The sequence below is a fragment of the Galeopterus variegatus genome, unplaced genomic scaffold (genome assembly GCF_000696425.1).
Source record: "Galeopterus variegatus unplaced genomic scaffold, G_variegatus-3.0.2 Scaffold13512, whole genome shotgun sequence".
In the NCBI taxonomy this organism is placed as follows: Eukaryota; Metazoa; Chordata; class Mammalia; order Dermoptera; family Cynocephalidae; genus Galeopterus; species Galeopterus variegatus.
Window position 1 is genome coordinate 1 of NW_007739623.1, and position 13,531 is coordinate 13,531.

A 13,531-nucleotide genomic window follows, 5' to 3' on the forward strand; every position below is an offset into this window, starting at 1 on the left:
TCTTCATCAGCTCTGAGTGGCTCCCTCCCCAACCTCTGGTTTGCACAGGGGCCATTTTCCCCTACTGGGTGGGAAAGGCTAGAAACCCTGAGTTGCATAAAAGGTATATCAGGGGTGATTGTACTTTGGTCTCACCATCAGCGCCAACAACGGGACTGAAAAACCCAAGTCCCTTTCACCTTCTCTCCAAGACAGTGTTGCCTTCCTCCCAGACGTGTCATCTAACCTTATTGAGTTTTAGGTTTGCAAGTTCAGTCCTGAAGATGCTGATGAANCAATTACTGTTCAAAATGCTGTATTTATAGTCATTCATTCTCATCACAACCCTTTGAGGAGGAGAATGCTATGATTCTCATTTTATGAAAGAGAAAACTGAGGCACAGAGACTTAGTAACTTGCCTACGGGTCACACAGCTCGTAAACAGCAGAGCCAGTATTTAGACCCAGGCAGGTGGGCTACCAAATCCATCTCCTAAACAGTGACTCTCAAAATGTGCTACCAGAACCTGCAGCATTAGCATCAACTGGGAACTTGGAAGAAATGCAGATTCTTGGGGACCAGATCATCTGAACCAGAAATGCTAAAGGTGGGGCCCAGAGATCTGTAAATCAGCCCTCCAGGTGATTGTGATGCGTCACTAACTTTGAGAACCGCTGTTTTAAACCATGCTCTTAATTGCTATGCCATATTTATGCTACACCCTTCACACATGGGTTTGTAACAATCACCGACACAGTGAGCCCCTGTTGCTATTGGGATTGTGTCTTGTCCTCAGGTGGACTGGAGTAGAAAACAGGTTGAGAATCTTGAGCAGGATCAATAACCTTCCCCAGACTTTTTTGGAGGCTCTGTTGCTATGAGTATTCAGAGAAACTTGGCATCAAAAACACTCATAGAAAGTTTTTTTTATCCTCCAGTGGCTTTTCTATCTTACTGAAAATACTGGAGAAAATCCCTAACCCAATCATGCAGAGGGAAGGTGGAATGGGGAGATGTGTGCCTGCAGCCAAGGCCTCTGGCAGCAGGTAGCTGTTAGAGGGTTTGAGTCACTTTAGGGCTCCCACTTCCGGTTTCTTTTCCCAGGGAAAGCAAGGCCAAGGTTTCCCCAGGTTTGCTGATGGAGCGCTTTATAGCTGTTAGAGGGTTTGAGTCACTTTAGGGCTCCCACTTCTGGTTTCTTTTCCCAGGGAAAGCAAGGCCAAGGTTTCCCCAGGTTTGCTGATGGAGCGCTTTAACCTGCTTAGACACACCCTGAGGTTGGAAGGAGGTTTCCGCAACTGCTCTATCTAGCAGTACTCTCCCCAGGAGACTAGAAAAGGAGCACCACAGAGTCCAGCACCTCGTGGACTACATATTTCCCCCTCCTGCATTGCCAGGTCATTGTACCCAGATTGTGGGGAAGGGTGTTAATAGGTTGGTGGGGCAAAGAAGGGCAATGTGGGAGGGTGAAGATGGGTTTGAGAAGCCATTGAGTTGACAATCTCTGTCACTTTGAAGGACCCCAGTTACAGGTTGTCTGATTTCTGGCACAGATAGGTGGTGTGGATACACTGGGAGAAGGTAGAGAAAGGCTTTCACATGGACATTTCCCTTTGTCCTTTTGCGAGACTAATTCAACACTGGCAAAGTAGGCAGATGGCCAATTGCTGCAGGTAGTGGCTTAGTGAGGCAAATTCTCCAAGTATCAGCAGATGCCTTCTTGTGATGTTTCTCATCTCTGCCTTATTGCCTTGGTGCCACATCTTTTTTTAAGGTGTGCTGTGCATATCACTTTAATTTCAACATTGTCTCCCTTTCATTGTGTTTGACCTTTTAAAAAAATCTTTGTTCATTTTATGTTTTGATCTGTGAATGGCATTTGATTTTAAGGTATACCTTTTGTTTACAGCTTGTATATGGTACATATCTTTTATTCAACCTGAAAACCCTTGCCTTTTACCCACTCTACCTGCCCACCCCCAGTGGCATGGCATTAGGGTTAAGCACTCTGACTCTTGCTCCAAACAGCTCTGGGTTCAAATCTCAGCTCTGATACTTGTGTGTGACTTCAGATATGCTAATTAACCCCCTATGGCCTCAGTTCCTGGATTTGTAAAATGGTGTAATAACCATGCCTACCTTGTAGGTTGCTATAAAGATTAAACAAGTTAATATAGATATAGATATATATGTATATATATATTTATATAGATAGATAGATATGTATATAAATTTTTATATATGCACATATAGTGCTTAGAACAGTGCCTGGCATATCATAAATTGCTTTTTAATGTTTACAACTAATAAGATAATTTAATGCATTTATCTTCATAACTTATTTCTCTGGGTTTCTATTGGTTTTTGTGCTTTATACTTTTATTAATTTCTTATTGTTTCCTGTATTATTTGCTTTTATTTTTTAAAGTGAGTTAAAAGTGTCCTGTCCCTATAATTCCTGATTTTTAAAGTCAAAACTAAAACTATTTCTTTTGACTCCATCCCCATATATAAGAAAGAAACTGAATTTATAGTTAAAAACTTCCTCACAAAGACAACTTCAGGCCAAGAAGTCTTCCCTGATGAGTTCTACCAAACATTTAAAAAAGAAATAAAACCAATTCTACACAATAACACCAATTCTACACAAACCTTTCTAGAAAGTTGAAAAGCAGGAATATATCCCTATTCGTTCTATGAGGCCAACATTATCCTGATACCAAAATCAAAGACATTACAAGAAAATAAATCTATAGACCAATATCCCTCACAAACATTCTTAAAAAATGCAAAAATTCTAAAAAAAAAAAAAATTTAGCAAATAGAATTCAATGACATATAAAAAGGATAATACATCATAACCAAGTGGGGCTTATCCCAGGAATGCAAGGCTTATTTGCTTTTCAAAATCATTCAGTGTAATTTTCCCTATTAACAAACTAAAAAAAGAAACACCACATGATCACTTCAATAGATACAGAACATCATTTGATAAAATCCATCATCCATTACTGATCAAAATTCTCAGCAAACTAGGAATAGAAGGGAACTTCCTCACCCTGATAAAGGGCACCTACGGCAGGCCTAGAGTTAGCGTCATGCTGAGCTGTGGAAGCCTGAATGCTTTTCCTCTAAGACTGACTGGGAACAAAACAAGTGTGTCTGTTCTCACCATTTCTATTCAGCATTGCACTTGAGGCTCTAGCCAGTGCAGTAAAACAAGAAAAAGAAATAAAAGGCATCCAGACCGGAAAAGAAGAGGTTAAACTGCCTTTATTCACAGACAACATGATCATCTGTGTCAGAGTTGACAAACTTCTTCTATAAAGGTCAAGATAGTATTTTCAGCTTTGCGTGCCACACAGTCTTTGTCACACCCATTCAACTCTGCCATTGTAGCATGAAAGCAGCCACTGACGATACATGAATGAATGGACATGGGTGTGTCCCAATAAAACTTTATTTGAAAAAACATTTTGGAGGCTGGATTTGGCCCACGAGTCATAGTTTGCTGAACCTTGGTCTGTGTAGAAAGTCCTGTGCAATCCACAAAAATTGTACTAGAACTAAATGTGTTAATCTAGGTTGCAGGATACGAAATCAATATACAGAAATCCATTATATTTCTATATACTAGCAATGGACAATTGGAAATTTAAATTAGAAAAAAAAACTTTTACAATAGCATTAAAAATATGAAATACTTGGGGATAAATCTGACAAAATATATGAATGACCTACACACAACATTGCTGAGAGAAATGTTAAAAGACCTAAATAAATGGAGAAATATACTGAGTTCATGGGTCAGAAGTCTCAATAGTGTCATCACTTCTCCCCAGATTGATCTATAGACTCAGTGCAGTCCCCATCAAAATCACAGCTGCCTTTATTGTAGAAATTGACAAATTGGCTAAGATTCATGTAGAAATGCATTCCTAAAGTTAATGCATTTCCTTTTATAATTGAGCCCCATACACAGTCCAGCTTTGCCTATTTCAGTGCAGTCCCCATCAAAATCACAGCTGCCTTTATTGTAGAAATTGACAAATTGGCTAAGATTCATGTAGAAATGCCTTCCTAAAGTTAATGCATTTCCTTTTATAATTGAGCCCCATACACAGTCCAGCTTTGCCTATTCCCTTCCACTTTCTGCTGCATTACACGCTGAGTGTGGCAGGCTCCGAATGAGCACAGCTTGGGAGAAAATGATGGCGGTCAGAGGGGCAGAAACTTGGCTCTGTTGGCGGTGACAGTGTCTATGCAGTTGGGGCGTGGCATCAGCCAGATCCTGCTTCCCAAGGATAGGCCGGCACTGAGTTTCTTGGTAACTTCATGGGCCCACGTGTCCTAGTTTTGTTCAAAAGACAGAGTATGTTTGAGTTACTAAAGGATGTGTTTCTCAATCCATTTCCAGGGGCGTGGCATCAGCCAGATCCTGCTTCCCAAGGATAGGCCGGCACTGAGTTTCTTGGTAACTTCATGGGCCCACGTGTCCTATTTTTGTTCAAAAGACAGAGTATGTTTGAGTTACTAAAGGATGTGTTTCTCAATCCATTTCCATCAAACATGCGGTTAGTGGAAATTATCCCGATTTGGGTCACTCACTCCAGCATCATCAGTCACCTGGGAGCTTATTAGAAATGTACTATCCTGGGTCCCACTCCAAATTTCCTGAATCAGAATCTGCATTTTAATAAGGTCTCAAATGATTTGTATGTACATTTAATTTTGAGTCACACATGTACACATTCAGGTGTATATTAATGGAAAATTGAGACTATTTACATCAGATATGTCTGGTCATCTTCTGAGCTCTGTCCATCAGCACATCTTTATGTCCACAGTGTGGCATTTTGAGATGGTCTTCTCTTTTTTAGGGAGAGAGGAATCTTCTATTCCAACAGGAACCCTAATTCCTGGTTATTATTTTATAAGCAGGACACTTCACATGCAGGACACTCATGTCCCCCTGACACATACACATGTGTGCACACACACATACACACCACGCAGACATATACAGCCCCCAACACACACAACCTCCATCTAAACCAGAAACCATTGCTTGTGATGAACTGTTTTACATTTCCAGGAAAGGATGAAATGGAGCTCATGAATGTGTTCAGTGCTTATTTTATGCATTTCCATTGTCAAAGCAGTATACATTATTATAGAAAACACTGAAAACAAAAGAAAAAGGAAAAAATTACTTGCACTGTATCACTTAAAGGTATCATTGTTGTTTTTAGTGGGGTTTTTACTTTTGCTATTTTTCCATTCTTTTTTCTAATAATTTTTACAGTGGTTAATGCACTATATATTAAAATTTATGTGGTGTAGTTTTTATAATATATAACAGACATAGTACATAAAGAGATAGTACTATGAGTACTATAACATAGTACTGTAGAGTACAGAACATACAGAGGTTGCTGAATACACAATTTTGTATTTTTTTCTGTTAACATTTGTATTTTTGCAGATTATTATTCATTTCTTGTAAACATCGATTTATATCCTTCACAATACTCCATTGAGAATATAAACCATAATTTACTTAACTATTCCCTTATTGCAGAACATTTAGAGTGCTTGCATTTTTCATTTTGGTAAGTAATATGCAATGAAAATTATTGTGCATACAGGATTTTTTCTACATATTTGCAGTAAATTTTCTCAGGATAGATTTCCAGAAGTGAGTCAGAGGCTGTGAGCTTTGATTCATATTGCAAAGTCCAGAGCATATCATTTAAAAATCACCCTTAAAAGAAAAGCTGAAGTTTCCCAGCAGAGGGCTGAACTGGTTGTCTTTACCAGGTGAAGAGAAAACCGCCCATTGACAAGACAGAATGGGATAGCTTCTTTGATGAGAATGGTCACTTGGCCAAGTCACGGGACTTCATTTGTGTGAACATCCTGGAAAGGGTACGACCCCCAAGCTAACCTTGGCCTTGGCCTGAAATGGGGCGGCATGGATGGGCAGGGGGCCAGCGTGGCATTGTGTGCAGCCCTCGTGGCAGGCATCCAGAGGGCCATGACCTCCCGCCTCCCACCCCAGGGTCTGCACCCCTTCGTGAGGACGGAAGCCTGGAAGTTTCTCACGGGCTACTACTCATGGCAGAGTTCCCAGGACGAGCGGCTGACGGTGGACAGTATGAGGAGGTAGAAGATTCCAGGTCCTCTGTCAGGGGAGGGTGGTGGCCCTGCAGGTGGCAGGTGGTGCCTGCCCCAGCCTGCAGATTCAGTCTTCCTCTCCCATTTGGATTTCTCCTTCCAAGAGAGAAACCCCCGTGGCACTCCTGACCCAGGCCTGGCACCCAGGAGGTGCAGACCGGTTTGTGCCCGCATCTTCTCTCCCCCAGCCTTGTTTACCAGCCTACCAACTGCCAGGCATGGGCTTGACCCCAACAACTCCTCTTACCTCCCTCTTTGCCCCCCAATCCCATCCTTCTCTGTCCTGTGCATTCTACCTCTGAGGAGGGCCTTGAACTGCTTCTCCCACCCTCTTCTCTGGGCCCCATCCCCCACTCCACCTCCTCCCTGGCCCCCATTCCCACCCCCATGGCTGAGCTGCCTCCTGGGTCTGGTCTCCCACTCCCTGCCCATGCCCAGCATCTCCCAGTGCCCAGGGGGAGGTTTATAAAACCCATTCTGGGCTGCTCATCCTCAGGTTAGACACCCTCAGTGGTATAACTGGCAACACTTTAAATAGCACATCCTCTCTCTCAAGGCCTTGGCTTCCTCCTGGTCTGGTCTTGGCTTCCTCCAACCCCAGCACCTGACATTCCAACCACACTCCCCAATTGCTTACCCCCATCCCACCCTGCCCCAGCACAGACCACATTTGCACCCCCTCTGCCCTTGGTTAACACCTTCCCTCCATCCGCCATGGCATCCCCATCATCTGCCTATCAAAACCCCACCTTTCCTTAAAGGCCCAGATCAGACAGTGTACCTCCTCGAAGCAGCCCTCCTAGATCTTTCAAGGGAGCCAGGGTGAGGCACTTTGGTTCAGTAGGTAACAAACAGGCTTTGAATTTGGATGGCCTTAGATTCGGAAGTCAGGTTCAATTCCAGCACTATCATTTACAACCTCGGTAAACTTGCCCATGAACTTCACTGCTGAAGTCTCAGTCTCCTCCTCTGTAAAATGGGGGTAACAATACATTTCACAGAGTGGTGGTGAGGGCTGAATTAGAAACCACAGGTTAGGCAACTTGCACGGGGGAGGAACGGGTAGAGCAGTGTTTATGATCTTGATGGGAACGCTTCCTCCCTGAAGCCAGAGGCCCTTGATGTGCATGTCTCCTGCAGCACGAGGCTGGAACTTGTGTCTTCTCTACCAGGCTCATAGCAAATAAACAGGACCTGCCCCCGATTCGCTTTCGTCCTGGGCCCTCTCCAGGCTTGGCCTGTCCATGGAGGGCTCAGCACACACAGGTGGAGTCAGATTGCCTAACTGTTGAATTCCTCCCCATCAGAGGTATTTGACCTGGGCTGGCCTCACCAGTCTGGGAGCCTGGAGCAGGGGGCTGAGCCCATCCCCAGGGGAGTATCCGGTCAGGATGTTGAAAAGAGTCACACACAGGGGCCAGCCAGGGCAGCAGGGGGTGTGAGAGCCAGGCTGGGAGCTCAGAGTCCCAAGAGCCCTGACAAAAGCCCACCTATATTAGTTTCCTGAAGCTGCTGTAACAAAGTTCCTCAAACCAGGTGGCTTACAGCAACAGAAATTTATACTCTCACAGTTCTGGAGGCCAGAAGTCCAAAATCAAGGCGTTGGCTCCCTCCGAAGGCTCCAGGGGAGAATCCGTCCTTACCTTCCAGCTTCTGGGGCTCCAGGCGTTCCTTGCTCGTGTCTGCGACACTCTAATCTCTGCCTCTGTGGTCACATGACCTTCTCCTCTCTCTGTCTCTCTTTTAAGGACACTTGTCACTGGGTTTAGAGTCCACCTGGAAAATCCAGGATGAGCTCAGCTCAAGATCCTTAATTACAGCTGCAAAGACTCTTTTACCAAATAAGGAAATAGGTTCTGGGGTTAGGGTATGGATATGTCTTTTTGGAGGCCACCATCCAGCCCACTGCACCAACTAATCACATTCTAGTGCGGAGGCCACCATTCAGCCCACTGCACCAACTAATCACATTCTAGTGATGAGCATAAAACATTGCCTCCGTCCAATTCTGGGGCATAGGCGCCCATTTTTCCCCACTCTTCAGATGAGGAAACTGAGACTTAGAGAAGAAAATTAACGTCCCAAGGCTGGAGGCCACCATCCAGCCCACTGCACCAACTAATCACATTCTAGTGATGAGCATAAAACATTGCCTCCGTCCAATTCTGGGGCATAGGCGCCCGTTTTTCCCCACTCTTCAGATGAGGAAACTGAGACTTAGAGAAGAAAATTAACGTCCCAAGGCTTGACCCCAGCTGCAGACGGCTAGTTATTAAGTTGTGGAGCCAGGATTCAGGTGCAGCAGTTGGACTACAGAGCCCAGGAGGGTAGACTGCAGGTGCGCGTTAGAGAGTGGGCAGGGCTGGCACAGGCTGGGGCAAGGGGAAAGGAGCTCAGTTGGGGCATGGCTGTGCCAGGGTGCTGCCCTGTATCCCTGTTGGACTAGGCAGCTGCTGCTGCTGCTCAGAGTTCTCCCCCACTCGCCAGAAGGGGAAGGCCGCCTTGTTCAGCCTCAATTCTGTCCTCACAGGAAGAACTATGAGGGCTTATGCCAGATGTATGAGAAGATTCAGCCCCTTCTGGAAAACCTGCATCGGAACTTTATAGAGACTCGAAATAACATCGGTGAGCAGAGTGGGTGCAGAGGGCTGGGCCAAGGGGAGGGCTTCAAGCCATTTCTGCCCCTTCTCAGCCATTGCCAGGGAGGGGGGTCCTGGGAGCTGCCTGATGTGTGCCTGGAATTTTGCCAGCCAAACCTTGGTTAATCCACCCACCAGTCTCTAGTGGGTGCCCCTGGATGCCGATAGCCCGTTTCCCTGGCCACGTGCTGCTCCCATAGCTTTGTCTTCCTCTCTTCCTCCATTTGTCTTGAACTGGGTTGAATATGAATTGAACAGAGAGGAAGGTGGGACATGCCTGGCAGAGTGTATGGCCTTGTCAAAGATTTGGAGGTGGGAAGAAACCCAGGCAGCTCAGGGTGTGGTGAGGAGTTGAACCGGGTGAGGCTGACATATCGTTCATAGCCCTTCCCTGAGATGTCCTGCCCCCTTGGGGTGGTGGAATACACTCCCCATGACCCTCTGCTGGAGGTGACCTGGTGCCACCTGCCTATCCCTTGCCCCTAACCTAGTGTATGACATCCAGAAACTCTATGACAAAGACCCCCTGGGCAATGTTCTCATCAACAAGAAGAGACTGGAGAAGATCCTGCTTCTAAGTTATGTCTGCAACACACAGGCAGGTGAGCCAGAGAGCTGAGCACCCCCACCAGCCCCCACTTCTCAATTCCTTCTTGAGACCTGGCCCAGCCCAAACCCAGGCTCCATGCCCTGCCACCAGCCCCGCATCACCTGTCCCCCCTTCTCCACAGAGTACCAGCAGGGCTTCCACGAGATGGTGATGCTTTTCCAGCTGATGGTGGAGCACGACCATGAGACCTTCTGGCTTTTCCAGTTCTTCCTGCAGAAAACGGTGAGGGCTGGACCTGAGCTCAGGAATCCCTCATTCTCTAAACAACTGAGATTGCTCAGGCACTGGCAGCCCCAGCCATTCCCTCTAGTCCTGAAACAGTCCTGTGGGCCACAGAGGGGCCTGGAGGGCAATGCCAACCCAGTGGGGTGTGTTCTAAGGGGAGGGGGGAGCTGGAGTTAAGAAGGAGGTGAAGCAAAACTCTGGGTCCAGCTCTCACCAAACCTTGGGAGAGCATGGCTGGCCTGGCCCAATGATGGAGCTCTCTCCCAGCATTCCCCTCCCCAGACTAGGCTCTCCTCCCTGCAAATAGTCTGTGGCTCCCCAGGTCCTCCTCTTTGATCTTGCCTCTCACTGCTCCCTTCATGTAATCTGCACTCCAGACACAGCAGGGGACTCAGTTGTCCCCAGGTGCACCCCACACTGTCCAGGTTGAGGGATTTTGAAGGTGCTGCTCCCTGGTACATCCTCTTGGAAAGCTTTTCCTTATGATCTGTGAGAGGCTGCCCAGAACCCTCCCTGTACCCCTGCGACAACTGCTTGCTGCTCTTTCCTGGTCCTAATTGGTTCTGACCCAAAAGTGTGTGTGTGTGTGTGTGTGTGTGGCTCTCTAGATTGATAGCCATATTTGAGACATCTCTGCATCCCCACCGCACGCACACACACACACACACACACACAAATGTACACAAACACACACACAGCCACCCAGAAATGCACACATATTCAAACAGACACACTTGCACCACAGACATAGATGTGCATACACACACACCTCCAGGCTCCTACGGAGACACAGGCCTGGCCTGGAGCCAGACTCACACAGGGCCTCCAGAATTGGAGTTGGGGGAAACAGAGCTGGCTCTTCTGGTGCTCTCAAGCTGAGCAGGACTCAGTTTCCCTCCCTCCCACCCATCTTTTGCAGGAGCACAGCTGTGTCATCAACATTGGAGTGGGTAAGAACCTAGACATGCTCAACAGCCTCATCACCTTCCTGGACCCCGTGTTTGCTAAACACCTAAGTGAGTGGTCCCCACCGCCTGCCACCTCACACTACCCCCCACCAGGGCAGGCATGGGAGAGGGCCAGAACCCAGCCAGGGCAGCAGTCCCCAGTCACACGGGGAGAGGCAGGAGCATTTAATCTTCTGTCCAGGCTCTGGGAGAAGGGTTCATCTGGATGGGGTTGGAGTATGGACAGTTGAAAATCGACCCAAACAGTCTCCAAGGGCAGTTAGCGAAGTAATAGCCAGAGTTCTGGTACTTCCCAAGTGTTTTGTATGCTGTGTTGTTTGGCCTCACCTACGTGTGTTTGCTTCATCGTGCATATTGTCCCATTTTCCCCTGACCACAACCTCCTCCGCTGGTGCCTGCTTCTCTCCCCACAGAAGGGAAGGGTGCAGGGGTGGTGCAGTCCCTGTTTCCCTGGTTCTGCCTCTGCTTCCAGCATGCCTTCAAGTCCTTCGACGACATCTGGAGGCTCTGGGAGGTGAGGTGCTCAGCTGGGGACAATCGGGATGGGCCCCACTCCTCAAGCGTGTGAAAGCTGCAAGTTTTCCTTGCCTCCCCCTTTATTCCTGGCTTTGGATGGCACGTGTAGCTTGGGTTTCATGAGGCCAGCACCTCTGCTCCACCTTGTTGGAGAAAGCTGGAGTATCAATTCGTTATTCTGTTCATCCAGTGCAAAGGCCCCACTGGCTGTGCCTGCTGCAGGGCAGGCAGAGCAAAAGAAGGGACCTCGGGCCTGTGCGGTGGAAGCCTGGGCCTGCAGCTCAGCTTCCCTGCTGCTTTCACTTCCCCTCAACCAGAAGCCAGCCTGGGGCCCCCAGGAACACCTGTAGTCCTTTGACCACAGTCCCTGGGGCCATCAGCAGATGGACATCCTCAGGAACGCCCCACCACCCGTCAATGCCCTGCCCGGTGGGTGCCACTGCCTGCAGGACCCAGCCCAGCCACCAGCCTAGCATTCAGTGCCCCATGAGTCAAGTCCCACCCTCCTGGTCTGCTGGGCTCCATGCCCAAGTCCATGACCACCCCCAGGCCTTTGGTAACACCCCTAGATTGTTGAATTCTCATCAACCCTTGTTTTGACAAAACTCCATTCAAATTTGATAGACAGTTTCCCAGTCTCCCCTTCTCCCGTTTTCCCCCTCCCTCCATCTAATGAATTCCCTGAAGTCTTTATCTCTGAATCCCTCAGTAGCCAGCATAAGCCTAGAATCCCAGGGGTACTGTGAGCACTTGCCTGAGTAGTGAATGAATGAATGAATGAATGAATGGGTCCGCAGTGAGGCCCAGGAATGGCTGACTCTGGCACGAGGTTGGTGGGCACCTCACCCTCATAAGATCCCCTGCAGTGTCAGATCACAGGGCCAGGCTGAGACCCATCCACCTACAGGTTCTGCTGACAGGCAAGCCCTGCAGGAACTTCCAGGTGCTGGTGGCCTACAGCATGCTGCAGATGGTGCGTGAGCAGGTGCTGCTAGAAAGCATGAGCGGGGATGATATCCTCCTGGTGAGAGCACCCTTGGGCCAAGCCCACCCCACCAGCTCCTGGAGGCCCCAACACCCCACCCAGCCCTGCTGAAGGACCCGGGCTTGTGGGCCACTGGGCCTCAGTGCCACCCAGATGGGAAGAGCGATGAGGGCTAATGTAATGAGCACTGTGCTGAGGGCTTTTAAGAGACTAGCCCATTTAAGCCATGAGTAGCCAACACAGAGGTGCTGTGATGATCATTTCATGCTGCCTTAGCACATGCAGAGAGGCCTTGAACGATTTAACCATGAGGCTAAGTGCCTCATGGTTAAATCCTGGCACACTCCTATGGCGAAAGGACCTAGAGTTTTCCAACATTTTAAAAAAGCAACTGAGGTCTTTGAATAAACATCTTAGGTGGCACCCCAATGAGTCCTCCTTAGAAGCCCTGGAGACACTTGGTGGAACCCCAGGACTCCCTAGAGTCTAGTATGAAAGCTATGTTTACCATCCCCCTCCAAATATAAAATTTCAGGCACTGTGCCGCGGGGCTAGGGAGAGATCAGGTGCCCTCCAGTGATGGCTGCTGGCAGCAGCTCTCTTCCCTTGGTGCTGCAGGCAGCTTCCTGTGCCCAAGAGCACAGGGAGACATGTTTGCACCACTCCCACCTCTACCTTGCCCTCCCACCCCCGACTCCCTGCACAGGCCTGCAACAACCTCATCGACCTTGATGCCGATGAACTGATCTCTGCTGCCTGCGTGGTTTATGCTGAGCTCATCCAAAAGAATGTAAGTTGCCCCGGTGATTTCTCTTCCTCCTCTTCCTCCTCCTCCTCCAAGAAGCCTTCCCTGATCTCCCAAGCCCAGCCTAAGGCAGGCAAGTTTAATTTCAGAGACAGTTTGTGCCACGTCCTCTGCCACCAACCCATGGAAGTTGCTCTGTGGGGTCTTCTTGCTGTGCATGTATAGCTCCTATCTCCCTGGGCAGACTGCTTTGTGAGATCATGTGTCTCATCCTGCATTCTCTGTGTCCATCCCAGTGGCTCTGGGCAAGGTCTGGGCAGCTAGGGGCTCAGGAGAATGTCACTGGCTGAATGAACTGAAGAATGAGACTGACAGAGCAATGTCGGTCCACCTTGCAACTGCCAGAACTCTGCTCTTCCCCAGGTTCCTCAGGCTTTAAAGGATTTCTTTCTCTGAGGACATCAATGCTACAATGGACAGATACCCTCAATGCACGGGATGAAAGTGGTTCATCAGCCGTGATGGCAGGATCAAGTCCGATGGTGCATTAGGGTGAGGGAGTAGGTAATACAGCCGCTGTAGAAACTGCCTTCTGGTGTAATGGTTTGTAATGGGCAGTATGTCTCCTTTGACCTTGGGGCTAGGGGAGGGGGCACATGAGGGCAGAGACGGGACTGTACAATAAG

The 13,531-nt window shown here is 48.1% G+C and overlaps 1 protein-coding gene across 1 annotated transcript; it reads left to right on the forward strand.

Annotated features, from left to right (window-relative positions):
* Positions 1–5,800: 5,800 nt before the first annotated feature.
* On the forward strand, positions 5,801–13,301 carry TBC1D21 (TBC1 domain family, member 21; the record flags this gene model as incomplete). Its single annotated transcript, XM_008563410.1, has 10 exons — positions 5,801–5,908; positions 6,042–6,145; positions 8,688–8,782; positions 9,288–9,398; positions 9,528–9,628; positions 10,551–10,647; positions 11,013–11,113; positions 12,023–12,139; positions 12,807–12,890; positions 13,269–13,301. Coding segments are annotated over 10 exons (951 nt in total), but the record flags the coding sequence as incomplete, so codon positions are not given.
* Positions 13,302–13,531: the final 230 nt, after the last annotated feature.